General features: G+C 46.8%; 2 protein-coding genes and 1 long non-coding RNA gene across 5 annotated transcripts; 2 read left to right on the top strand and 1 right to left on the bottom strand.

Annotated features, from left to right (window-relative positions):
* Positions 1 to 1,261: 1,261 nt before the first annotated feature.
* Positions 1,262 to 15,448, bottom strand: PI4K2A (phosphatidylinositol 4-kinase type 2 alpha). The gene is made up of 9 exons (XM_079978384.1): positions 14,892 to 15,448; positions 6,991 to 7,191; positions 6,094 to 6,225; positions 5,855 to 6,008; positions 4,632 to 4,693; positions 3,697 to 3,796; positions 3,335 to 3,468; positions 3,085 to 3,144; positions 1,262 to 2,959 (listed from the first exon to the last, which is right to left on the bottom strand). The coding sequence occupies exons 1-9, from the start codon at positions 15,333 to 15,335 to the stop codon at positions 2,798 to 2,800; spliced, it is 1,449 nt and encodes a 482-aa protein (XP_079834510.1). The 5' UTR covers positions 15,336 to 15,448; the 3' UTR covers positions 1,262 to 2,797.
* Positions 15,449 to 16,014: 566 nt separating this feature from the next.
* LOC307216023 lies at positions 16,015 to 18,179 on the top strand. Its single transcript, XR_013838888.1, has 2 exons — positions 16,015 to 16,229; positions 17,856 to 18,179. It is a non-coding gene; the product is annotated as an uncharacterized lncRNA (long non-coding RNA).
* Positions 18,180 to 18,793: 614 nt separating this feature from the next.
* On the top strand, positions 18,794 to 26,967 carry MORN4 (MORN repeat containing 4). 3 transcript variants are annotated; one of them, XM_079976534.1, is made up of 6 exons: positions 18,811 to 18,939; positions 20,033 to 20,141; positions 23,091 to 23,188; positions 23,939 to 24,053; positions 24,480 to 24,589; positions 24,873 to 26,967. In XM_079976534.1, the coding sequence occupies exons 2-6, from the start codon at positions 20,050 to 20,052 to the stop codon at positions 25,019 to 25,021; spliced, it is 564 nt and encodes a 187-aa protein (XP_079832660.1). In that variant the 5' UTR covers positions 18,811 to 18,939; positions 20,033 to 20,049; the 3' UTR covers positions 25,022 to 26,967. The 3 variants fall into 3 exon arrangements, with proteins under 3 accessions (XP_079832661.1, XP_079832660.1, XP_079832662.1); XM_079976536.1 differs by having other exon boundaries at positions 18,816 to 18,939; positions 20,033 to 20,137; XM_079976535.1 differs by lacking the exon at positions 20,033 to 20,141 and having other exon boundaries at positions 18,794 to 18,939.
* The last annotated feature ends 642 nt before the right edge of the window (positions 26,968 to 27,609 follow it).

Raw genomic sequence — 27,609 nt, 5'->3', positions numbered from 1 at the left:
AAAACTATGTGGCACCTTCATGTAAGTAGCTGGAGGCAGGGCTGTCCCTCATGAGTTTGTCTAGCTGCCTTTTAAGGTCAGGTAGAGTCACATCTTGAAGTGGATTTCCTAATTATGCCAGTGTGTCAATTGCCTCTTCTAAATCTGAGGCGAATCAAGTGTTGGGGTTGAGGAATGGATTATTAAGGGTCTGGGTTTGCACCAAAAGCACCGTCTACAGTGACAGCCTTAGAAAGTCTCACTTTCTGCAAGACTAGCCGTCTTCATAAGTTCTCTTCGCCCACCTAGTTGTGAGGGTGGTCATTCTACCCTATACAAAGAATAATCATGGGGCGGGGCAAGTATAATGCTCTTTCACTCTGTAGGTGTGATCATGTTGACTGGGGAGTAGTTCCCATACTGTTATTATACAGGAGGTCAGTCCTCTGAAAAACTAAGTGTTCGAAAAAGTTATGAGATGGAGTGTGGGGACATACACAGTCCTGGTAATTCCAAAAGAGAACAGGAACTAAGGCTGCATTATGTTTAAACAGTCTTCTGCCTACATGTACTCACATACCCCTGTTGAACAACCTGAAGTCTGCCCATTTGGGTGCCTAGCTATAATAGCTCTCAAGGCAAGAAGAAGGTCTTGTGCACAATCAGCTTCATACTTGGTGCAGAGGTTGCGCAACTTGTTTTTTCTTTTAACTGTACAGATTTTATATTACCAAAATAGAAGTGAATACTAACACATTAAGGCGATGAAAGGGTATATGTTGTGTTAAATATCACTTCGAGCAGGGCCATCCAAGCTAACAGGATGAAATGCATGATTCTTTCTCCTAAAGGCTATAAAAGGATCAGGAATGTTTTTCTGCAGGTGGTAAAGGGGTAGAGAATATGTGGTCCTTCAGATGTTTTTAGACTCTTAACTCCAGTCAGCCCCACCTAGCATGGCCAGTAACTGGGGGTAGTGGAATTTATAGCCTGGAACATCGGGCAGGCAGGCCACAGCTTCCCCACCCCATGGGTTCGGGCCAGCTTCCCATCCCATGCTTTGCAATACAAAAAAGTCAGACACAAGGAAGGACTTTCCAATGATGTATGCAGTGTAAGCTTCACCTAGTGGGGAATATTCATACTGCAGGGGAAGTAGAGAGCAAGTGTGAGCCATGACACAATTGCAAGCAGCAGCGCAGGGAGAAAATTCAGTTCCCGTTAACACAAGCAGACCAAAAAAAAAACCACGCAAGAGACCGGCTCTGCAACTGCAGACCTGTTATGAAGATACTTGCATTGATTTAAATATATTACATACATTTCTACAGTGCATAAGAACAATACATTTTAGTTCAGGCTGGCAAAAAGGAAAAGAACCCATGCCTGGCATCAAGTACATCAGCTTCAGCCTGGCACCTCAGGCATACAGCAGGGAATTGTCCCCCAAGTGAGAAAGAGGCAGACCCCCCCACATACAGGGCACCAGGCGACTGCTCTGAACAGCAGAGAAGCTAGACTCGATGCAAGGCTTCTCCTCACAGGCCTGGGTGGCAGCCAAATCAGCAACACCCAAGGAGAAATCAGGACACTTATATTGACAATTTCAGAGGGAAACTTGATGCCAGGGATTTAGCACAGTAGCTTTCAGGAAAGCAGCATTCACTGTACCATTCCATTGCACACGGGGTGTAAAGGGACACGGTATGGTAGTGATCCTAATGTGAGTGCTTCCCCTTATGAGGATGGAGTGAGGACATTTCCCCCATGGCAGCAGGCAACCCCACCCAGAGAACCTCCTCCCCCCTCCCGATTGTCAATGCCCAAATGCAGCCCAGGGGAGGATTCTGCCTCTGGCAGTGGCCTCTTTTCTGCCTCCCGCTCACCCCAGCATGGGCAGAGAAGAGGCACAGCTATTACTTCCTCTAGGGATCAGACTAGATGGGTGTGAAATACTAGCCCAAGGCTAACAGTGCTAGGATATAGTCATCCTCTCAGTTGCTCCGGCACTACATGGAGAACAAGTGTGTTCACTTGGGTTCAATTATTTAAAACCAATGTTAAAATCTACTATTTGAGGCATTTACTCCCTTGCAGAAGGAAGGGAAGGAAGCACAGCAGTTATACTCTTGCAGGACCTACCTGCTAATATTACCCCAGGCAGACAAAAGCTGCACCAACAGACTCTAGTGCGACCCTTAAGTTCTTCTTTCCTCTCTATCCCAACTTGCATCCTCCCAGGAGCGGTCAGTGGCAGCTGTGCTCCTTATGGATGGCCCCAAGACATGACTGGTGCCTACAGCACTAGGAGGAGCTCTGTAGGACCACGGATAACAGAGCAAACCTAGTGAAGCAGGGTCCTCCCCCTCCGCTGCAGGATAAAACAGGGTGCAGGGAAGGAGGGAGGAATATCAAGGCTGGGAGTTGCACACAGCAGGAGCACCTCTATCCAACTCAGATCATCCCCCTTCATCGCCAGCCTTCCCAGGCAGAAGACCCTGGGGTGTTCTCCACCCAGGTGGACATTAGAGGGGCGGCTTGAAACCAAAGGATGCTGCATGCAGGCACCTGCTGGGAGATGCTGCCATGCTCAGGCTGGGGAGCGGACGGGCATTTCCAGCCCGCAGCAAGAGGGGGGGGGAGCAGTCAGGTCTATGGAAGGGCCTCCCTTCCTGCTGGGAATGTGCAGAGTTGAGGCTGGCTGGTAGCGCCTGCTTACATCTCCCACTGGCAGCAGCACAGCGGCCTCAGTCTGGAGGATTGGCTGCCCGCTGTCAAGTGATAACTCGGGTTCCTCGATGAGTCGCAGAGACCTCTGCTACCACCAGGAAAAGAAAGGCTTGCGGCTCTGGAAGCTTTGCGTGTACGACTCACTGGCAGAGCGCTGGTGGGAGCGAGCTGTCTCTACAATTACAGGGGGCATCTGGACCAGGTGAAGGGGGCTCTTTCCATCTTTCAAGGCCTGGGTCAAATTCAGGATCTAGGAAGAGAAGAGGGGGGAAACTTGAGTGCCTGGAGTCAGCAGGAATCCAATTGTAAAGGGAGGCAAAGACAGCCCAGTGCCCAGCAGAGATCCCATTTCTCCAATGGGAGCAAGGAGCATACCTGGCCACGCATGACGGCAATCTGCTTGTGGAACTGGCCCCTGTCAAAGCCTGGATCTTTCTACAAAAGAGACGGCAACAGATAAGACAGACACGATTAGGGTGGGTGCTGCGTACAAATCTCTTCTTGTCTTCTGTTCTTATGGAGAGGAATAGGTGCAGTTACCCTCCCACAGCATCCACACAAATTGTTTGCTCATGAGCAGAATGAATAGAATCACAGGTGTACTTGCCCTGGTGCCTGTGGTTACCTTGAAGAGTTCATAGAGGTCTTCTTCTAAATCCTTGATAAAATTAGGGTCTGAAATCTTTGGCAGTATCAGATCCTTGATCTCCTGGGAAAAGGGCACCTTGGCCTGGGGCAGCCATGCCCAGTAGAAAGGGTCTTTGGAGAGGGGGGGTGAGACAAAAAGCAAATGTTAACAGGCTTGTTACGAGGGCAACATCCCATAAAGGACATTGAAGATGACTCAATCCTAGCACTGGAGACCCTGAACATCCTGGACTCCACATGGAAACACAAGGCAGTCAGTCCTTAAAGAGCACCCTGGATCAGCCAGAAACACTTGCTTACTGGGAATCTGCTCGGGTTCTAGGGCTTGGGACTACTTACATGCTCTCCAAGAATCTGGATGCTTGAGAGGGAAAGCCAGGCCATTGTCAATGGCAGCCAGTTTAATTATAGGCTCCTTCACCACTACCCATTCTGAGTCCTACAGAGAGGGAAGAATGTTGAACCAGAAAAGGGTACTGTTGTATTTGTTACTTTTTACAGGAAAATGTTTAAAACCAAATATAAGAACAAGAGTAAAACAATATCTAAAATGTTCGTCCACACACACACACACGGGGTGCTCTGCCCCACTGCTCACTGTTTACCAACCGCAACTCCACTTCTCTTCCCACATTAATGCTCTACAGATTCCCCTTCCCACCCCGCGCATCCACTTAATCCCCTTTTTACCTTCCCAAACTAATTTTTGAAGCCACTTGTCTCTTCCATTCTGCAGCTCCGCTTTGTCCTCGTTTTCAGCACCGCAAAAGCAACACAATGGGCACTGCTTATACTACCAAAAGTTCTGACCAAGCCCTACCTCAAATCCCCCAAGGCCCACAGGGAGTCCAAGCATTGCTAATGGGCAAAGTGAGTCTAGCACTCCTTTGACACTACCTTCTCCCTCCCAATTTTGCTCCTCTGCAAGCTTGCTAGGGCCATGATGCCAGCTTTCTCTTTTCTGGCACTCACTGGAAAGGGCTCAGCAACTTCTGGACTCTCCCATGTCTTGGTGCCAGGCTATACACTGAAGACCAACTTTTTATATCACTCAGATCTAAGGGCTGTCACTCCACGAGCAGCAAGTTGTCAGCTAGTCTACCTGTGCCTAAGATCTGTTCAGCAGTTACGGCACCTGATTAGAGACATTCCCTTAAATTTGGCCCTTCCTCAACGCTGCATACCAATTCCTTCTAGTCCCATACTGCCTGCTGCTGTAGAACACAAGATAGATCCCCAAGTGGAACCATCAGAGCAGCATGGGCCCTACTCACCCGCACGCTTGTGCTGTCCAGAGGACAGTCATACTTGATAAGCCAGTTGTCATTTCCCCGGTCTGTGGAAGAAGGAAAACACATTGATAAGACAGAGAAATCTCACCACAGATAGCAAGATCCACATTGTAGTATTAAAAAGTGGCGGTGGGGGGAGAAGAAGTAAGACACATCATCAAACTGTGTAATCTGGCAGCTTACAATCTTTCAGTCGTTTGTCCCCTATTATTTGGAGAAGGCAACCTTATTCCAGCCTTGTCATTACTGCTCATGGTTTGTCAAGCCACAGAAGAATTTCCCATGCAAAACAGCAAAGCAATCCCCTACTATCCTTCCTTCAAGGGAAGTGGAAGCTGCAGAGCCTGCATCCTAGGCTTGGGAAGATGCTGTACAGCCTTCAGGTAAGAGTATCCCAACTCTACGAGGATTTTAGGACAATAAGACTACCTATGGCTACAGCAGGGCTCCAGGTTGGAACTCTGCATAAATCACTTGCAGGCTATCCATCACGTCTTCGACACAATGGTTTGCCTCAAGAGCCAAGGAGCACCAGCACACAGCTATGTAGGGCTTTAGGTTAGTGGAAGAGCACATGCTTCATATGTAGGAATTTCCAGGCTCAGTCCCTGACATCTACAGATAGGGCCGGAAAAGGCTTTTGAACAATCAATGTAGAGAATACTGAGTTAAAGTGAACCAACCATCTGACTTAGTAAAAGGCAGTTTCCTATTATTCCCCTCAAATACAGGAGGAAGTCCCCAAATATAAATGACAAGGAGACAAGGTCACAGGAACCCAAATGACAATAGAATATAAATTATTGAAACATGAATATAAACATGTGCAAGTATATGTGTGCAGAACACAGAAGCACTGTGTAGAAAACAAGGAATTTCCCCCCAATTACTATAAATAGTAATTGATGAGATCTCCAGGACTGTATCATGTTGCATAACTCTTCAAAAACAAATTGGAGAATGATTGTCATTTCATTTTCTTACGATCGTATCTATAGACAACTTTGTGGGACACCAGAGGGCCAAGGAGTTTCGGAAGTAGCATACCAGGGAATATGTGCATTGAGCAAGGGCTACATTCAGAATAGCAGAGCAAAATATACTTCCCTCTTCACAAGGCTTTCCAACAAGTAATATCTCTCCCATCAGATTCCTCAGTTGGCAGTGCTCCCACCCTATGGGCCAAGAGCTGACACAGAACCTACCTGTATTGCGAATGATGTAGTCCAGCACCACCAGCCTCTCAAACTGCAGCAGCAATTGGCGGTTTGTATTCTCTGGGAGGGGCTCAGCCTCAAAGCGCCGTAGCCAGTAATCTGCATCCTTGTAGCCTTCCACAAAGAGCTGGAAGGAGCCCACCTGAGAGCAAGAGGCAGGTGGGTTAAGGGAACAAGGCCTGGCTCAGTGGCACAAAACATTTCTGGGCACCTTAAACCTCCCCTACCTTTGGAGGAAGCCCAATTCGGTGAAACCTCTGCCCCACTTTTGGCACTTTCTCCAGGGCCAGGCGTTTGCCCCGGGACTTCACTCGGTCAATGGCGCTGTAGTTAAATGTTTCACTGGCCAAGTACACCACCTGTGGGCATGGAAAAGAGATGACTTTTAAAAAGCATAATCCATAAATGCCACACTCTGCTATTTACAGAACATGGTAAAAATCTAGGCATATACAGGTCTGCCTACTTTATTAAAAACAAAAAACAAAACCTACACATCTCAAATTCTGAGCATAATTTATTGACCTGAAAAATTACAATGGGGTGGGGAGAGTAAAACCCTATACCTTCTAGCAGCTTTGTTAAAAAGTAAATAAAAGTATATAGTACTTTAAAAGTGATATAAACATTCCATGCTTATGGTTACAACTTTTCTTCATCTGTAGTCAGGTTCTTCTAACTACTTCTACATGTAGTTCCTATCCCAAAACTCAAATATGGAGATCAAACTCAAGAATGCAGTAACCAAATTAATGCAAAAACCAGCAACTCACCACACTTGGCAAAGGGCAATTTTTTTAATGAATGAATGAATGAATGAATGAATGAATGGAATATAATAATTCTGGGACTACTCCCAGTTGCTTCTTTCCTCAATTGCTGTTTTCCCTGTTTCTAATCCAAAGCCAGAAGTCCTCACTGGGCTAGGAGTGAGAAATATCAATAGATATATAGGAACAAACTATTAAGATAAGAGGCAGAAGTGGGGGCTGGATGAAAGGCAGGATTTTATTATTTAGGAAGTAGGCACTGGGGATCCCACACAGAAACACACAGGTCTCTATCCAGGCATCCTATCCACTATTAAATCCTGCTGTCTGCTTCCTCCTCTGTCCCAGGCTCACCTTTGTGCGGGGAACAATGTTCAGTTCCAGCTTCTGGTCAACAAGGCTAGCACCAGCCTCAGATAAGTATCCCTGGTTAAGAACAAGGCAGTCCCTTCCGAAACAACAGGGGCAGCACAGTTTCTGCAGCCACTTTGTCCACTTAGGGTTCAGCTGCCCATAAGGTTCCTCATTCTTGGGTTTGAATACGCCGATGATTTTCTGAAACGGACAGAAATGGGAAGTTGGTTAATTCAAGCTGGGCAAGGCAAGGGCAGCCAACCCCCACAACATATGGCAAAGTACCAGGCTCTTGCCAAACAGGTCAATATTGTAGAAAGAGAAGGGGTTAGAGGTCTTCTTTGCTAAGAGCTACACATTTACAAGAATGCTTCCAGTTAAAACATACACATCTGTCACAAAGGGACCTGGTGCCCCACTTTTCAAGAGCAGACCTTCAACCAATAGTTCTCATTTTTCACTCCCAAGAGTTCAGGCAGCCAAGCTGAGTGCGCATTCTCTGAACAAACATATTACCTAGGACAACAGTTCTTAACTGCAGTGGGGAAATCTGTGACCCTCCAGGGGTTGTTGGACCCAACTCCTATCAGCCTCAGCCAGCATGGCCAGCGATCAGGAATGATGGGAGTTGGAGTCCAACAACATATGGAAGGCTACAGGTTCGCTACCCTGTCTTAATCAAATAATTCCAAAATTAAAAACTGGTAAAATTACCGGTAATCTCTTTAGCCTGGAAAAGAGGAGACTGAGAGGACATATGATAGCCATCTTCCAATATCTAAAGGGCTGCCACATGGAAGATGGAGGAACCTTATTTTTGCCTGCTCCAAGGCTAGAATTTGAACTAATGAATTCAAGTTCAACAGTGGAACAGATTTCCATGAGAGGTGGTTTTTAAGCAGAGGTTGGATGGCCATCTGTCATAGACACTTTAGCTAAGATTCCTGCATTGCAGGGGGTTGAACTAGATGATCCTTGGGGTCCCTTCCAACTCTACAGTTCTCTGATTCTATAATCCAGGTGCACAATGACCTAAATAAGCAGACTGATCAGTTCCACCTCCTGGGACTGATCGGCTACACCTCACTGGTTAGGTAGGTATAACGAAGTTTATGGCATCTCTAGTTGGGAAAGTTACTAGGAGGTTTCACTTCCCTGTCCACATAGTCCCAGTGCTTTAAATTGTATGCTGAGAGCTACAATTAGCTGCTGCATTTTCAGCGGGGGAATGGGGCCTTCCACCGTAAAGCAATGTTTCAAACCTTTTGAGTTCTGGTTCCCTTCTAAAACTTACTCCCCCACCCCCCACCCCGCCTTCTAAGCCCACTCAACCTCATTGTCAGTGCTCTCTTTAGCTAGGGAGCGCACAGAGAAGTTACTGTGGCACAAATATCCAGCCTTTCCTACTACAAGTCCTTTTGGGTTCTCTATGGAGTCCCACCCATGGGCCTCAGAGAAAGATTGCCATGTCATTTTTTACAACAGTGAGATGCAGTCAAGTCAAGCAGCTGCCGCTTCTCATCTCAGGATGACTCTAGCAGGATGACGCTCAGTCAGGAGACAAAGATCCTGGGGAACTCCGGAAAGGAAGTAAAGTGTACAGAGTGCCACATGTTGCCAAAGACTCTTCCCGCCCCTCCTGATACTTTGTAAGCCTGGTAGACTGTGCTCCACAGATAGAGAATCTGTGGCCTTCTAAGATGTTGGACTACAGCACCCATCAGCCCCAGTTGGCACGGCCAATAATATGAAAATCTGTAGTCAAGCAGCCACTGGAGGGCTACAGGTTCTCCACCCCCCTTCTCTGTCCCCACACCAAGCATCCCATACAAGGTTACCAAAGCGACAGGCACACAGCTTAGGAAAGGTCCACACTGAGAACTCTGGAACAGCTTCTGGGGACTCAGCTAGAAAGAGCTGGGGACTTGGCTTCGGCAAAGAAAAAACACTTATGCTTTGTTTATGCATTCTAACACTGTGACACCAGATGGCGCTGTGGAATTCCATTTTTGCTAACCCGATTTCTCATACAAAGTTTGCAACGCGTGAAACGTTTCTTTGATGTGTCTAGTTCCAGCCTAGGGCTCTGATTTAAGGAAGGAGCAGATGCATGCGTGCAACCACTAGATGGGGCACTAGTTGATTACTTATTACTTACAAGCACCAGGCCATTTGCTGCCTACACTATAGCCTGGCCTATTCCACGAATGCACCACCAGCCGGTCCTGGATTCTGGGTAGCTGAAACTGCATGACATAATTCAACATAGGAGGCTACCTTCCACAGAAGATGCTTCATTAAAACAATTTGTGAGCATTTGTTTTTTAACAGAACATACTAGGCCTCACGACTGCAGGTGAAGCCTCTGAAGATACAATGGGTATTTCTACTAAAAGTTTGAAAATCAAATACAAGGAGTAGGGTTCCTTCTGTCAGCAGCTCCCTCCCACCCATGGCCTTTTCACTCATACAGCTCTGTCATCAGAATCTTCCAATTTGTGACCAAAAAAAGGACAGATGTGCACACAAAACATATGCGACGCAAAAGCAAAATTGGCATGGTTTTTTCCTAAGTTCTGGATTGTATAGTAACAGAAAGTTGGAACTTCAGCACACAATTCTAGATATACCAAATACATTCAAGGCTCTTAGTAAAGGGGAGCTAAGAGTTAAAAAGAATGGGAGCATTGTGGCTGGCATAGAAACCAGAAAAAAACGTAATATGTAATAAGCCAGCCAGGCTCCTGGATACTATATATTCCAATGCCACATAGAGCTGGGCCAGGCCTATGCTTTGGAAGATGCCATTAAACATGTCTGTTTACCTGGGTGGGGAAACCCTGGCAATCTACCAGAATCAAAATTCCTCATTCCTGACACCCCTGATTATCATATATGCTGGCTGCTCTCACTTTCCCTCTCTAGGCAGCTGCACTGCTGAGGAAGCCATGTCTTCTAGCTGGTCAGTTCCATGCTAGATGTTAGATACAGCGGTGCCTCGCAAGACGAAATTAATCAGTTCCGTGAAGCTCTTCGTATAGCGGTTTTTTTGTCTTGCGAAGCAAACCCATTGACAGCTTAGCGGATTAGTGGTTTAGTGGCTTTTAGCGATCAGCTGTTAAGCGGCTTATCAGCGGATCAGCTGATAAGCGGCTTAGGAAAAGGGGGGGAAAGGGGAAAAAACCCGCAGGAACTCGCAAGACATTTTCGTCTTGCGAAGCAAGCCCATAGGGAAATTCGTTTTGCGAAGCACCTCCAAAACGGAAAATCCTTTCGTCTAGTGGATTTTCCGTCTTGCGAGGCGTTCGTCTTGCGGGGCACCACTGTAATTCTCTCTCCCAGCCATGTACCAAGAGATGACTTTTTAAACCATGGGGTGCAGAGGACACAGAGTTGCCATCACAGTTAGCAGAAAGGCAGGGTCAACAGCGTATCTCCAGTCACACATACAACAGTTATATCCAACCATCTACCAACGGCACACACATACACACATATAAAGAGGTCAGGTCTAATTGGCAGCAACTAACCCAGAAACCATAGCCTCCCCCACAAAGCTCTGGCTGAAATGGCTCCTTTCTAATGAACAAAAACTGAAGGAAGTAGCGCTGCATCGATCCATTTGCCTTCCATCCACCTAGAGCAGCAGCACAAAGACCAGGCTGACTCATCCCGGCGGAATCTCCCACAAACTCAGCTAAAAGGGAAGTGAATCCAAAACCCAAACCAGACAGGAAGAAGAAGCTGGATCACTATAACAAAAACTGACATGGCCAGCAAATAAGTCATGCTTTTCATACAATCAACACATGCAACTCAGAAAGAGGAAACTAAATTAATCTGGTTAGTTATGACGGGTCACAAGGAGAGCCACATGGCCATGCACACAGTCAGTCCTCACATAGGCATGAAGAATACACTGCAGCTGACCGGAACCACAGCTCATGCTAATCCTTTTATATAGTAGGATCAGTTATTCGAGAACTCAGCCCACAGATCCCAACACAAGACAGATATGCCCAATTCCTTGTAAGTACAGTGATACAGCAAGCCAGAGGAGAAAGCAAAGCCTCAGGATTATTCTCTGCTTAGATTTATTCATTTACAATACTTATAGCCTGCTTTATAGTCTCAAAGGCTCTCAAGATGGCTTATGGAAAATAAAATCGCACTCAATTCTAGTACAGGAACAGAAATGACATGGTGCCCGTATATATCCATGATTATTCAATGTTCCCTGCCTTTTTCATGTTCTTATCAAGTGTCTTACCAAGCAGCAGCTCCCATGGAAATCCTAAGGCAAGGGAGTAGGGCTCAGAAGCTGGATCTCACTCAGTCCATGATAGAAGCAGACTTCCCTTCCTAGAAGCAGGCAAGGGAGTGGAGCAAACAATAATGGGCTAGAACTTAAAAAGGGTAATGCTACTGAATCTACCAGACCTCCTCTCTTAAGGCATGGCCAAGCATGAATGCATACATCTTGCTTTCATTCAATACCTGCTTACCCAAATCTGCTTGAAAAAAACAACAGTAGTATTGCTTTATAAAAATACACATGCTGTTAACAGCAGTAACAGAAATGTCTGATACAAAACAAGAAAAGATCAGATTTCATCGTACACCATTCACACACCCACACCTACCTAACTCATCAGATGAGGACCTCAGACGAAGTATGAGTTGCAGGCAATCTTACCTCTCCATTACTAGAATTAACAAGCTGAATAAGAGGACTCAATCTGCTTTTTAAAAACTTCCAATGACATGAATATCAGTGTTTCCCAGGACAGCCCAAGTACGTTTACTACATGGAAGGCTTAACACATTAAAAACCCATTATTGTGCCCTTAATTTCACTATTTACATAGCACTGCTACTAGCAGGCATGCCATTTTATAGTGCAACAAGAAAGAAAATCTTGTTTCAAGGAGTTTGCCATCTAAAATAGGCACAAAGTAGTTGATCTACCATTCTTTACAGAATTTTTTATACCCTCTTGACAAATCTGGGTTTCAAACGAGAAGAATTAAGTCACTAGATAAACAGTCATTGATGTCTGCTAATGGGGGAATACCCAAAGCAACATATGGTATTCAAAGATTAGAAAGTAGACTGGGTAAATATTAGCAGTGGTGACCTGGAATTCTTCATAGCAAAGGGCAACGGGTAGAGTACATAACCTGAAATTTGAAAGAGGCCAGTCTGAATATTCTTGTACAAATTAGGCATGTATAGTTCTTTTGATTTTTCTCCCAAAATAAAACCCGCACCATCTTGATATCTCAGCCAGCTCCTACAGATATTTAAAATGCAGAGATGAGCTTAAAGAACAGAAATTTCAATGCCAGTTTTATCCAAAAGGTCAAAAAGTTCAGGAAGCACACAATCAGGAAGGGAAGCTGATCAGCTGCTCCATGGGCATAGCTAGGATTGGGGGGGGGGGAGGCAGAACCTCAGTTAACTATGTATTTTTATTGATATTTATTTATTTATTTATTTATTTATTTATTTATTATTTATTTATGGGGGGCAGTAGCCCCTTCCTGCCCCCCCAACTACATCCATGAGCTGCTCCCAGACACCAACCATCATTCTCTGCAAAAGGGACTATCTGCCTTACAGGCATACAGCTGTTGCAACAGCAAGCACACAAGAACTTCAAGTGAATTTGTTCAGCTCTCCCTCTAATGGGGTCATATTCAAATGAGCTAGGTTTCTTGAGCTACTTGTAAAGCGGAGCCGCGAGCTGGAAGCAGTATTAGTTGAGTAACTTTTGGTTAAACTGCACACTCACACTAACAAAACAATACCATATAACCCCTGCTCCAAACCCATCTGAACACTGGGGAAATCAGCAGGGAGTTTACAATGTCCAACCACATTCATAGGAGCCAACTCCTAGGGACCAAGGTACCTTTGCCCCCCCAATAAAATATTTGAGGGGCCAGGGCTCCCCAAAGTTGATGGGCATTGCCATTCAAATGGTGTGGGGGGTGTGTGTGCGTTGTGTCATGTGATCAATTATGTGGGGCAGAGCTTACATCCCCCACAATATTTTATTTAAGTTGGCACCCCTTGCCACACTAAAGTTATTGTTACCAAAGTATCTATGTCAATCTAATTCCTATCCATATGCCCCCATGTACAAGAACTGTATGGTATACTCTAGCATGGGTCAGCAAACTTTTTCAGCAGGGGGCCGGTCCACTGTCCCTCAGACCTTGTGGGGGGCCGAACTATATATTTTTTTTGGGGGGGTGATGAACAAATTCCTATGCCCCACAAATAACCCAGAGATGCATTTTGAATAAAAGCACACATTCTACTTATGTAAAAACATGCTGATTCCCGTACCATCTGTGGGCCGGATTTAGAAGGCGATTGGGCCGGATCCAGCCCCCGGGTCTTAGTATGCCTGCCCATGCTCTAGAAGCTTACTAAGAAGAATCCTGTGCCAGTAATACCGCCTCCAGTAATACCGCCTAAGGCAGTTGGGCCACCTGCCTCCTTATTCAAGATCAGAAAGAGACAGATCCAACTAAAGAAACACATTATGAAGATAAGGCCAAACTAAATGCCAAGAATGGGTAACAAACAACAGGTATCCTCCCCTAACCAGACAACCGAACAGAACTAATAATCCAGGACAGCAATTGAAACCAGAATACCAGCTACTAAAGCCTTTAACTGGACAAGGCTATGCTGGCCTCTGGAAACAGCCAACCGATACACGCCAAGTCCAAGATAACTTTACCCAATTACAACAAAACACCACAACATGTTAAGCAGTACTGTGCCTCCTCATTGGGTAAGAAGGCCTAAAGCTTCTAGCTTTATTTTTTGTATTATTCCCCAATAACCATAGTATTACACTGACAGCAACACTATGAAACAAACATTGGAACTGTGAGATGCTAAAGAGCAAGACCATACCTGTTTGTATTATATTTACAATAATAAAACTGGTTCTGTTTAAGAATAAGGCCTACACTTGGCTGTTCCTCCTAGGGGAGAAGGGCACAGCTGACAGATCAGCTGTACTTGATGGGTTATACTGAGCACTGTCCATTGGCCACATCTACTCTAGTGAAGGGGAAAAGAGAGAGTGCAAGCAACAGCAGAAATGAGGAAAGGTAAGGAGATAGAGATTAAAGGGCACCTACTAGAAGGCAGGGGGGACGCGGGTGGCACTTTGGGTTAAACCACAGAGCCTAGGACTTGCCGATCAGAAGGTCGGTGGTTCGAATCCCTGTGACAGGGTGAGCTCCCGTTGCTCGGGCCCTTCTCCTGCCAACCTAGCAGTTCGAAAGCACGTCCAAGTGCAAGTAGATAAATAGGTACTGCTCCAGCGGGAAAGTAAACAGCGTTTCCATGTGCTGCTCTGGTTCGCAGCTTAGTCATGCTTAGTCCACATGACCTGAAAGCTGTCTGGGGACAAACACTGGCTCCCTCAGCCAATTAAGTGAGATGAGCGCCGCAACCCCAGAGTCAGTCAGGACTGGACCTAGTGGTCAGGGGTCCCTTTACCTTTACTAGCAGGTAGGAGTGTCTTGGAACAAAGAAAGACCACCCTACACTTAAGAGAACTGGTCAAGGATGTGGCAAAGGCATACACACGAGCCTACCATCATCTTCTTAACCTTACCTATGATACTAATTCTTAAACTTGTTTAGCGCTTTCAAGTGTTCAGAGGACTTCACATACATTATTATGACCCTTGTAAAGTCAGTCAAAGGCCAGCTAGCGAGTTCCCAGCTGAGACTCCCCGGCCCCTGGTATCTTAGTACAAGGCAGGGCGACCACTTGCCAAGATCAAGTTCGGCCACCCAGACCCCCTCGCTCCCCCCCCACCCTGGGCTGAATAGTCTCCACACACCCACCCCAGCCCTAATCCTCTCACCCCCTGCGGGTCCTTGACGAAATAGCTGCCGCTAGAGCCCTGGTAGATGCGCTCCGGGTAGATGCCGCGCTCGCTCGCCAGCTCCGACTGCCGCACCACCTCGGCGAATTCTGGGTCGTCGGGGAATTCATTCCGGGGCTCCCGCTCTCCGCGGGCCGCGGCAGCCGCTGCCCCCAACCCAACTGGAGCCTGGACCTGCGCCGCCCCGGCCGACCCTACCGCCCCGCGCGCCCCACGCTCTGCGCCCGCGCCCCGATCCAGGAGGGGCTCGCGCTCCCGGTCGCGGCCACCTGCGGGAGAGCCGGGCGGCGAGGGGCAGGGCGGCGGCGCGGAGGGGGCGCTGGGGGCGGCGGGGCAGGGCGGGGAGCGCACGGCCCCTCCGGGCACCCCATACCCTGCGGCCGGCCCGCGCTCCGGAGACACCAAGGGGCTCGTCTCATCCATAGAGGCCGAGCCCGAGCGAGGCGCGGATGCAACTCCGGGCACTTGCGGCAACAGACCAGGGCACCGCCGGGCTCTGCGACTCAGCGCCGCTCAGTTCGGATCACCTGACACCGGCCCCGCGGCCACCGCCGTTTCCGCCAGAGCGGCACCAGCCAATCACGCCCCCTGTTTACAGGGCGCCCGGAAGCCTCGCCCACTAAAGAAGCCGCCGTCCATTCGCAGAGCTAGGCCCGCCCAGCTCGCGGAAGCCCCGCCCCGTGGCTCGCCAGGCCCCGCCCCTTCATTGTGGCTCGCGCGCGCTCCCTCCCACCGCATAGCTAAGTCATGCGTTCGGAATGGAGAGTGTGCATGAGCCGCTCTTCCCACTCCTCCTTGCCTTTCAGCTCCGTGCTTTTCCTTTAGGCTCCTGCCTGCCGTCATCGACGCTGGTTCCCCAAGCACAGCCCACATGGCACACCGCATAACATTTGTAAGGGTCGCCTTTCATTGTGGTGAAAGGATCTCGTCCGTCCCACTCCTCCATTGCAAAGACACGCCCACGTGCACTGCACTGACCATCCCTTAGCGGTCTGTTGACTCCTTTCACTGCATTGTCACCATATTTCAATCCGTGTATATTTCAATCCGTGACTTTAAAAAAGCACACGGAGAAAGGTTTGCCATATCGGGTGCTCTCATTACAGTATACGCCTCTTAGTAACCTGTCCCTTCAATAGAAAGAACAATGCACGTCCCACTGTATGCTCTATAAACGACCCTGTCACTCCAGTAGTCCCAGGTGGACTGCACAGATCCTGGGAGATTCGTCGTGTTGACTTGCAGCAAAACAAACAAACAAAAACAAACCCAGTGATATCTTATGGCCTTTGAAGACAAACAGATTTATAAGTCCTGGTAGCCACAAAGGGGTACTTTCAAGTTATGTGAAAACTCATTAAAACCTAGCAAACCATCTTCACAATGGGAAGCTAAATGGATGCATAAATATGGTATTGCATCATCTGTATATTCATGGTCTCTGTGAATTCACCCAGCTCACTTTATTCGGATGTAAAATAGACAAATGACAAATGACTAACTCCAATTGTAAGGCGGGAGCAGCTGTAAGAATTTGTCCTGACCCGTTGGAGTGGTCCCTTGGGTCACCTGACTGTTGTAATCCTCTGCTGCCCTTCCTGTTTTAAGATATTCCAAAGTTGAGAGAATGGCAGAGTGCATCATTTTAACAATGACACCTGCCATTCTGAAATGTTGGGAAAGAATGGCTATCACCATCTGCCAAACACCATTTGAACCACCACCATCTGGGGAGGTAAAAACTACCTATACTGTCAAAGGCAGTATGCTTCTCAATACCAGTTACTGGACACTGCATTGCACTCGGGCCCTGCTTGCAGGCTTCCCATAGGCTACTAGTTGCCCACTGTGAGAACATGATGGTGAACCAAGTGGGCCATTGGCCTGATCCAGCAGGTTCTTCTTAATGCTTTTCTGATGTTTAAACATGAAAATGGAATGGCTGTGTCTTTAAAAAAGAAAAAAGGGTTTTTGTACAGTTTGGATGCCTTTGCATAAGTATGTAGTCTGCTGACTTCTCAACAATCTGTGTTAATTTGACATTACAACAATGAAGTTATGGGCTGTATACTGCTCTCTCTCGCCCTCTCTTTTTCTCTTTGTGTGAACAATAGAGCAACAGTGGTGGTGTATCAAGCTGTTCTTCAGAGAAAGTGTGAAAAGATAGAGCCTTTGCATTCTAATTATCTAAGATATTTAACATAAAAACTTAGTAACACATGGGGATAGGGTAGTGTCACTTATCCTTGTCTGGTTCTATAACTAAAATAAGGAGTTATAGAGTGGAAGAAATGTATTTTCTTTTACCAAGCTAGGTTGGTTTAGCTATATGAAAGCTTAACAGCTTCAAATAATTATTCAACTAACAGTTATTCCAATACTTTGTATCCATTTTATATTTTATTCCTTTTAGCCTTTGTGGCCAGTATGGTAGGTATAATAAACTGAACAGAAAAACAGACAGAACTAATCTGGGCAGCACGCATTCCATGATTCCAAGTCTCACACACCCAGCATGGAAAAGCAGTATTTATATGGAGAGCAAAACAAAGTGACTTATTGAATTTGAGATGAATGGGACAGAAGATTGGTCCCCTTGCTTATTCTTACACTACTGGCTGATCCCTGGATTGTGTGGTACAGACTGAAGTGACCCATAGCTTGTCAGTCTGGCTACCTATACTGTTAAGTCTAGCCTAGAATTTCTAGGTCAATAGGAAGCTGAAGATGAGTTTAAGACTTGCTTTGATCTCTCACCATGATATTTGCCTGACCTGTGCAATAAGTTTTCCAGTAGTAACAGATCTCAGGCTCCTCCAGTACCAGCAATCATAGTAAGTTTCCTTTAGTCCACCTGGTGAGTTGTGACCCACAACTAGGTCATGTCACAACCTAAGGTGGAACACACCAGCAATGTCAGCATCTTTTTCCTTTTTTTTTTAGTCAAATCCTTTTAGAAGAAGAGAAAAAAGAAAGGTTACGTCAAGAGTGCTGTTGCATTCAGGTCCTGCTTGTGAGCTTTGTGTAGGCATCTTGCTGGCTGCTGTGAGAACAGGATGCGGGACTAGATGGCCTGATTCAGCACAGCTGTCATTAAGTTCTTATGCTATTGAAAACAAATTTTGTAGTACAGAGAGGGCAAGGGTTGAAATAGGACATCTCATCCACTTAACCTTTATAAATTACTTTGTTGGACTGCTTTATTATCCCCTTTTATGGAATTTCCTCAAACATATAAGCTTGAAATAAAATTCTACTTTCTTTTAATACTAAGAGTTGTGGTTTATTGTCTGCTGTGGGAGTGGATATTAAGCTCCCACTTGAATAGACAGGTCAAGAGTACCTGATCTGCGAAAGCAGCACCATACATTTAGAGATGACACATTCCAAGTAAATAAAATTGTGACATAGCAAAAAAAACCCCCACCAAACAAACATTTTAAATTATGTCATTCTTTGTTACATTACAATAAACAAATGATACACAAACAACACACACTCCTCTGATTTCAGAAATATCTTTTTCTTTTCAAAGTAGCATCCGCTTCTTCACATTTTCCCTTTTTTAACCATGAATTATGTATTTTGAGGACAGCAACAGGAACTTGCCCTCAAAGGAAACGAGTACAGGAAGGCCTCAACATGGCAGCTCCTAGCCTGTGGTAGGAAGGAAAGAGAGAACTCTTGCCCCTCACAAAGATGGCCGCCCTGTAAAAAAAAATAGAAAAAGGAGGGGGGAACCCTCCTCGCCCTTCACAAAGAAGGCTGCTGTGGGAAGGGCGGGGGAGCTCAGCAGGGAGGCTGGGCAATGAAGAGGCGCGTTACTGCGGGTTGCCAGGGCAACAGCCAACGGCGTGCGCGGATGGTTCCTGGTGGGCGGTTGCCCTGGGTGGTGGGTGTGAGGGAAGCCTGGCATAACTGACGGAGCGAAAGGAGAGGAGGGAGGAGGAGGAGGAGGCGGCGGCCGATGGGGGGAGACCGAAGGGGTGTGGGGCTGGTGGCAGCTGCGGAGAAGCTCGGAGCGCAGGTGAGGGGCGCGGCCGTCGGGGATGCCACCCAGAAGGGCTGAGGGGAAGCGGTGCCTGGGCTGGGAGCCGCTGTGCGGAGGCTGCTGGGGTGGGTGGGCTACGAGGGCTTTGGGGTGCCGCGGCGGACGAGAGCGCCCACAAGGGCTGCGTGGCGAAGGGTGGTAGCGGGGGGCTGCCTGCCGCGGGTGCACGAAAGCCAGCTGGGCCCCGCCACCGTGGGTGCCATGCACCGTGCATGACGCCGGCGCTAAAATTTGTGGGTGCCCGGCCCCTTCCTGGGGAATTTTGTGGGTGCTGCTCGGGCACCCAGGGCCCTAGGGAGTTTGGTACCTATGATCGGGTGGCTGGAGTAGCCGGAGTGGCACTAGGGCATGGGCGTGGCTTCGCCGGGCGGCATGGCGTGACTTCAGCATCCTGCAAGGACCCGAATTCAGGGGCGACGCTGTGAGAGTTGGGGGGTTTTGTTTCGTTTGTTTGGCGATTGTGATTTTGCACCGTGGTGACTCGGGAGTGTTGAGGCTGCCTGAAAGGCATTTTGCCGCGGCTTGAAGAGCTGGAGCAGAGACATAATAGCAACACACTTCTCTCTTTGTAGATGCCTTTCTGTTTTAATTGACTCATGCCAGGCTCCCGCTGCCCGGTAAGACGACCTGATGGTTACTGCCAAATTCTGCTGGTTTCCGAGTGGGTTGGGGTGTCCCTCTTCACAGCTTGAGAAACTGTCACACACGCCTGGTTTGCTGCTGCTGCAGAGCAGCTGGGATCGCTCTGCTCCAGCAATCTGTTGTAATTGTTTCCAGGGAAGCAACAGCCATCGCGTGGTCCCTCGGAGACTAGGCGAACCTCATCGCCTCCTCTGTAGCCCTCCAGCCAGCGCTGGTCATTAACAAGAAAATTCTTAAGTATATCTTGCCTTCCAAACGTGAACAGATTAAAGTTGTATTTTCATAAGGATGACTTTTTGCTCCAGTTAATTTGTTGGTTTGAGTGTCTTGGTAATTTGTGGTAAAAAGAGTAGTGATTATTTACATCTTGACATTTAATGCACCTTGAACCTCTTATATCTTCTTCTGTCTCCTGGACTTGTAACAGGTTAACTGCACTATTACATGACTTCAAGTCTAAGGCTAGCCTCAAATCTGGGCTCCGATTGTAGTGATGCTAGTTTCCCTGCTGTTCTACTACAGCAGCAGTTTGGTAGGTGGGCACTACCATGTATTGATTTGCTATCATTCACTGTAGACTTTGAAAATAAATTAACCATTCTTTATTTCCAGAACTAGGTGCTAGTCCATTGGGTCTAATGGGGCACTGCCCCACCAACCTCTATCTGCCCTCAGCCAGGTCCCACCTGCCTGCCTTCCTACTTACCACCTGTCCAGGGCCATCAGCTTCCTCCTCCCTGGTCTCAGTGTTGCCCCTGTAGTATTCAGCAGGGAGGAGGATGGGGACAAAACTAAAATTAGTTGACTCTAGATTCCACCTATCTGCTGCCCCTGCTAGGGTAGGGTGTTTCTATTTGGAGAGGTCTGGGTTCTAGCACTGCAGCATCTCCCTTTTCATCTAAAATCAAACGTAAGTTTTACTCAATGAAATTAACCGAAAGACCCAATGAAATTAATGAACATGACTAAGTTGAGTCTATTAACTTCAATGTACCAACTCTGAGTAAACCCAAGTTGAATACCACCCCTATTTGCTGTCTCCCAAAAGGTAGGCATTATCTTAGGTGGTTGCATTTCTGTCTTCCAGTAATACAAATTACACACGTTTCCTGTTTCTCATTGCTTTCCTCTTTCCCACAGAGCTTCCAGGCAGCTCATGTCATTGCCTGCTGTGAGCTCATTGATGTAGTGTACATCCTTCCTTGCTCAAGGGGCTTCTTTCTCTTTCGCTTGCCAGTTGTATATTCCAATTACAAAGATGCTGATATACAGCTGTTTCGTCCACTGTTCTGAATGTTGTCTGTGTGGAGTCCTCAGAGTTATGATTTGGTTGAAATTGATAGGCAACACTTTTGATTTAAGACTAGCTCTATACAATATGGAATTCATTGCCACAGGATTCTGTAATGCCCACTAGCTTGCATGCCTCTAAAGAAATAAAAAGAAAGAAAGGTTCTGTCTGTTTGGGTTTACAATGTATGATAGCCAGCAGCACAACCTCCAATGTTTCAAAATTTCACGTCTTCCTGAAGGAGGAGGGGTGTGGTTTGGGAATTCTCATCGATCCAGCTCTGTCTCTGGAGGTGCAGGTGTCTGCAGGTCAGTAGTGCCATTCCTGTACCAGGATACCTTGACCACAGTTGTCCATGCATTGGTAATGTCACAGCTAGATTACTGCAATGCATTCTATGTGGGGCTACCCTTGGGGTTGCTTCAGAGGCTGCAGCTGAGGCATAATGAGACGGCTAGATTGCTGGGGCAAACTACCACCTCCATATAACTCCCTACTTGTGCAATTTGCTTTGGATGCCAGTCTGCTGTTGAACCAAGTTCAAGGTATTGCTTCTTATGTACAAGGCCCTATGTGTCTCAGGACCAGGTTACTTGAGCAACCACCTCATCCCTTACACACCCAGTAGGTTGCTGTGGTCGGTGAAAGGTCTTCTGTAAGTTCCAAAGATTTCAGGGCTTTGAGATTGTTGTTTAGATGAAGATTAATAAATCAATGATGATAATAATAATAACAATGTCATTTTATATATTTCTTACTTTATTTCATAAAATTTATTCATCACTTGATTGCAAAAAAAACAAAAACAAAAACCACCCTCAAGGCAGTTTAGAACAACATGGTAATTATTTTATTATTCAGCCCCTCCCCTTCCCTTGATCTTGAAAGCTCCTTACATTTTTCTAAATGTAACTTGTCTTCCTAGACAGAGCCAAGTGTAGATGGATTTGAACAGTAAACTTTTCTTCTGGCTATCCTTGCTTAGCCTGGCACAAAGGTTTCTGCCCTTTCATGCCAAGCCATGGAGAGTTCTAGGCAGGTGTTTGGAATACTAAGCAGGGAATTCAACATGTAGGTTCTGCTAGTTGCTTTAGGATCTGTCAAACAGTAAATAAATGGGGGAGATGACATACATTAAAATACCCACCATCCATCCGCATGTAGTAAACATGTAGTACAAAGGGGCCTGGGCACTTTGCAGTTCTACTAGTCTCTTGCTGATAGTAGGAGATAGCAGCGTTTAATGCTGAAAACTGCCTGAATAAGCCTCTGAGATAGGAAGCACCAGGCTGGGTCCCCATCTGGGCTCCACACATGAATGTTTCATGGACGTAGAGCCCTTTGTGCTGGACCTGCATTTGAGTCTAGTCTGGTGAAAAAAACCCAAGAAGAAATAGCAACGTGAGCCATAAGGCTTGAATTTCCTGTGGAAAGAATGGATACGTTTGTCTGGTGGAGGCAGGAAATTGCTCTGTGTGGCACTGATGTGGAGAAATAGGGCAGGAGTCTGCAAAACACATATATGCCAGGTCAGCTCTGGGAGCTGAACTCCTGTGGCTTAAGCCTTGTGTGTCCTTCCCTACTAAGGTAGGATACCCTATTTTGAGGGAACATGTGTTTGAGAGTTTTGCTCCTGCGTACTGAGTGTGTTGTGTAGTAGTTAGAGTGTCAGACAAGGACTAGGAATACCTAAATTCCAATCTTGGCTCAGCCCATGAAACTCATTGGGTGACTTCAGCCCATTAATTTCTCTCTCTCTCTCTCTCTGTTTAACCTACCTTACAGGATTGTTGTGAGTATTCAGAAGGGGGAGGGCAGGAGACATGCTGTCCCAAGTCCCTTGCAGGAAAGGCGGGATAAAAACCTAAAGAGTTCCTTATTGGATTGGGGATAACAAAATGGAATTATACTACCTTGTAATAAATATGCCAGTACAGTATACTGTTCAGAGTTCATACTGGTGGCCAAGGAAGGAGAGTCCACAACCTCCCTAGGGAGACCATTCCACTGTCGAACAGCTCTTACTGTCAGAAAGTTTTTCACATGCATGTTGCTCATACTGCATGGATCCAAAACTGGTGGATGTGGCTTCCCTGTCTCCTCAGCTTGCTATACTTCTCCCTAGTTTCTGAAGTGCTCTTCCTCCCCATGGGCATCTTATCCTGCTTTCAAACTCCTGCATCTTTTCTTGCAGCTGTTGTCTTGCCTTCTTGAAAGCTGGCACCATGACCTTGACCAAGGGCTCCTTCACCTACTCCAGCGGGGAGGAATATTGTGGGGAGTGGAAGGAAGGTGAGTGAGGCTGGCCAAGTGCAGTGGGGTCCCCTCATTGAGCCAAGTACAGGGGACGGGGTCTGTTCTTGGTGGACTGCATATAACTTCCTCTCTAGGGGCCAAACTACACATTACATTACCTGTATGGCTGTGCCTTTAAGTGCAGGGGGCTTTATCTGGACTGGGACCATAGCATGTGGAGAAGGAACTACAGCTCCTTATAGACTGTTGTGGTCCCAACCTCCTCTCCCAGGTAGTGCTCTCTGCTCTGGTCCCACAAGTGCTCCCATCAAGATATGGAGAGAACAAGGAACCTCTTCTTGGCCACTGTATCCCATTGGCTGGCAGTTGTTTATGTGTGGTGGTGGATGGCAAAACTTGTTCTTTAGGAACATGCATGTGATATATTGGAGACTCTGAGATCCTTCACTGGCTGCACAATCAAACTTAGCAACCTTGAGGTCCACAAAGCCCTTTAGGAACGATATTGTGTCTGCACTGTGAGTCTCTGTATGAATGCATACTAAGCTCCAGCATGCCTTGTGGATGGTAGAAGGAACAAGCAACAGCAGGGGTCTGTTACATTCTTTCTCTGTAAGACATATTAGCCAGCATGACCTCTACCACTGCCCACATACTATTCCTTTTGTTCCTTTTTTGAAATTAAAAGTGCCACCATAGATTTCATTGATTTGTTGCTAAATGGGCACCATGGTTCCCTTTTTGACAACTGACAAAACAGCAATACTGCTTGTTCTCCCTGCCTAGGGCGCCGGCATGGTGTTGGGCAGTTGACATTTGCTGATGGCAGCATTTACCTGGGACACTTTGAGAATGGTCTCTTCAATGGCTGTGGGGTGCTCACTTTTGCAGATGGCTCCAGGTGGGTACAGGGCTGGGGGCACACACTGTTCTAGGCTTGCATTTGGTGCATGTGCATGACCTAAGCAGCCCCAAGAAAACAAGAATAAAAGGATGCTCTGTGGAGCAGGCTGCTTTGCTGTGTTGTTGGACTTGGAAGAATGCATATTCCTTGCTATGCCTTGCATGAAGACCTTTTTGTATGTGAGCATGCCTCTGTGATTCAGAACCATAAGCAAGCACTTCTTTGTCTTGGCTCTTACACCATCCTCATCCTAGGTTCTCTGTAGTCACTGCGAATACTACAGACTCAAGTTTAAAGAGCTCCTTAGTGATGCCTCTTTGGCTCTTTGCCTTCTGTTCAGAATACTGTGTTCCTCCTGGTGTTTTCAGTTTCTGGCTGTATGCCATAGTACATTATCCTTACACAATCCTATTATTGACGCAGGTATGAAGGGGAGTTTGTACAGGGAAAATTCAACGGCGTTGGAGTCTTCACACGGTATGACAACATGACCTTTGAGGGAGAATTCAAGGGTGGACGTGTTGATGGCTTTGGTGAGTACTGCAAACTCCTTGTTTGGAGTAGCCAAGCAGCAACACTGATTTTCTAGGGCTAAATCTATTTTGGAAGGACGGCTGCAGTGTGGGATGGGGAGAAGTGAGAACTAGGCAAACACCATCCTCCAAAGCACAGTATAGGCTGACATATACCCCAGTGCCTCGTCTTGATTCACAGCTCTGCATTCTCAGCTCTCCTGAGCTGAAGTCTTGCAAGTCTGATCCTCTGCCTTGAGCCCTGCAGCCCTGCTGAATAATAATGTTTTGTTTTCTTCCAAAGGGCTTCTGACTTTTCCTGATGGCTCTCACGGAATCCCCCGCAATGAAGGCTTCTTTGAGAACAACAAACTCTTGCGACGGGAGAAGTGCCAGGCAGTGGTCCAGCGCGCTCAGAGTGCCTCTAAATTGGCGCATGGCCTCACAGCATGATGGGTGCAAGCTCTAAAGCACCCTACCCCAGGACTCTCCCATGAAACTGCAGCTCAACCTGGGGGTTGGCAGGAGTGTGGAGTGCAGGAGTCACAGAGACAGACACCATCTCTAGGAGGTAGATGATCCCACATCAGCCCTGATCAGGTGGGCAGCCTACCCGAGTCACTTCCTTAAAACAGCCTGGCCCCCATAGTGTAATCCGGTGCCAAACCTCAACTTATAGAGCCACTGTCCCCTGCCAAACAGAGAGTCTGTCACTCCTGAGGCTGTGGCATTCCTTTGTCAAGAGCGTTCTCCATAGGACAGTCTTCTAGTGCCCCAGTTGCGGTGGGAACGGCGGGGTGTGTGTGTGTGTGTGTGTGTGTGTTACTGCTCCCACCACCACCTTAGAGGCACAAGGAGTGACTCACTAATCCTTAGACATCATTTTACCTTTTTCTTAGCTTGAGACTAATGTAGCTGAGAGTTCATGAGATTAGATGGGTTGGTCTTCAGTGTTCAAGGGAGAAGTTGGAACTTGCATTTAGCACAGCTTCCTGTCACCCTCCACAGCTCTAAACCTCTGGTTCTCTCTCTTGTCGCTTCAATGGGGTTCTTCGTTCCTTTTTTTATTTTTTTATTTTTAATGCAAAAATGGAAAATTTATATACTGCAGAATTCTAGATCTTCTGAATGTGCCTTTCCCCGATGTTGTACATCAGCCCAAAGAAGGAGACCTGAGCTGCAATGCCTGCCATCCTTTAGGCCCTAGAGTATATCTGGGACGCACTGCCATTGCTTTCTGCCACTGCTTTCTGATGCTTTATCCAGTTCACTTGGGCCATTCTCACTGTGAGTATTTGGATTGCCTCTTGGGTGAAAGTCAGCTTTTCTCCCTTATATAAGGTCTGTGCTCCTTGACCCGGAGGGAGAGATCTTCCAGAGCTGTTGCATGGCATCCATGCACCATAGTGCCATAGACACAGGGCTGCGTGTATTCTGCCCTTCAAAAATGACAATTCTGTACAAAGAAAAGCTGAATTCTGCAACATGTATAAATTACATGGAAATAATTGGCATATAATTATTTATTTTGCATGATTTCTGCTTTTGCTAGTAATAGGAAAAGGCAAAAGTGCTTTGGAGAGCACTAATGCCGGATCTCTTGAACACCTGTGCATCCCCTAACTCTCTCTTCCAGTTTCTCAGAATTTATCAGGCATTGCCTGAATGCTTTTAAGCCTATCTTTTGCTGCCTTAATGGCTAGAAATTTGCTTTAAAATATACAACCGAGTCTCATGATGCTGACTGCTGTGTCCAATATTGTTGAATGCAGTCACAGAGAAATGACATACACACAGCCCTGTAGATACCCAAAAGAAGTGGTGTCCATCCCCATTTTGTCCACTAGGTCCAAAGAGGTGGTTGCACTGAGATCTGGTAATGCTGTGTAGCTCTTTAGGAGCATTTTGGTAGGGGAAGTAAGTGAGCACTGGAGCCTTCAAAAACTTGAGTGTGTGCAGGGCATCCCTAATACATTTGCATGCAAAGCTGGGGCAATGACGTGGAAGAAAAGAAACAGCTTCTGGGAGGGTCCTCGCAGGCTGAATGGAAATATAGGGCTGGGCTAGCAGAAGGGGAAAGCTAGCTGTGGGATATCAGCCTGTGAAATGATGGGCTGGGGGGTTGAGTTGGGGCTGAGTGGCCTTTGAAGAGCGATTTAGTTTCTACCCAGCCACTTTGTGTTTCTGTGCACTGAAAGTAAACATGGGATTGTTTTGAGACTGGGGGGTGTTCTTAGCCAAGCATTGACCTGCATGGTGTGTGTCCCTAAGTGCCATGCTGGAGCCTCTTGTTACCAGCCCACCTCCACACTGAATGTCTGCGTGTCAATGCCACCCTCGTGCCTTTTGTGTCTCTGCCCATGTAAGGGCCTTTTCCAAATAAAGAGTTGCTGAATCTCTGCCTCCATGTCTTTTTCCCCCTATTGGAAGGATGTAACGTATCATCACGGGTGGGCTGTGTGCATTCTGTAATAGCCTTTCTAATCATCTTTATGCTGGGAATACAGCAGCAGGCACACTCAGCTCCGTATGCTGCTTTTGTTTTGTGCAGACAATCCATGTTTCCCTTCTTTGGCTCAACGCACAGCTCTGGCCTGAAATTGTGCTGGTTTCACTATTTATTCAGTCACTCTATTTCCCCTTTGCAAGCAGAGTGTACCATTACTGAGATAGTAAATGGGGCAAAGCATTTTTACCTGGAGAACATACTTTTCTAAATTCCACCCATGCTATCTTGGTCACTGAGGGCAAGAGACTCAGCCCCAGGAAGCAGTATCTTGCAAATAAAGCATCTTCCCTGTTAAAAGGTGCTTCCTAGTTGGTGAGCTAACACCAGCCGGTACCATGAATCTATGGATCAAACAAATATGGCCCCACCCTCTTCCATTCTTACACACCTTGTGAATTTGCAGTTGGTCAACACCTACTGACTTATGGAAGTAGGCCATGTAGCCATGCAGCAAACTCCTTTGACATCACCTTGGAAGATTGTAATGATGGGGAGTAGGAGGATGAGGCACCTATTTCCTTCCAGATATTGT

The sequence above is a fragment of the Podarcis cretensis genome (genome assembly GCF_951804945.1).
Source record: "Podarcis cretensis genome assembly, chromosome: 5".
In the NCBI taxonomy this organism is placed as follows: Eukaryota; Metazoa; Chordata; class Lepidosauria; order Squamata; family Lacertidae; genus Podarcis; species Podarcis cretensis.
This window is presented reverse-complemented; position numbering and strand designations above follow the sequence as displayed.

Coding starts and splice junctions, on each gene's coding strand:
- MORN4 (XM_079976534.1), top strand. CDS start 20,050: ATGACTTCAAGTCTAAGGCTAGCCTCAAATCTGGGCTCCGATTGTAGT. Junction 20,142..23,090: donor CTACAGCAGCAGTTTGGTAG/GTGGGCACTACC, acceptor CTTTTCTTGCAG/CTGTTGTCTTGCCTTCTTGA. Junction 24,590..24,872: donor TGGACGTGTTGATGGCTTTG/GTGAGTACTGCA, acceptor TTTCTTCCAAAG/GGCTTCTGACTTTTCCTGAT.
- PI4K2A (XM_079978384.1), bottom strand. CDS start 15,335: ATGGATGAGACGAGCCCCTTGGTGTCTCCGGAGCGCGGGCCGGCCGCA. Junction 6,226..6,990: donor ACATTGTTCCCCGCACAAAG/GTGAGCCTGGGA, acceptor CCATGCCCACAG/GTGGTGTACTTGGCCAGTGA. Junction 4,694..5,854: donor CTACATCATTCGCAATACAG/GTAGGTTCTGTG, acceptor CTTCTTCCACAG/ACCGGGGAAATGACAACTGG.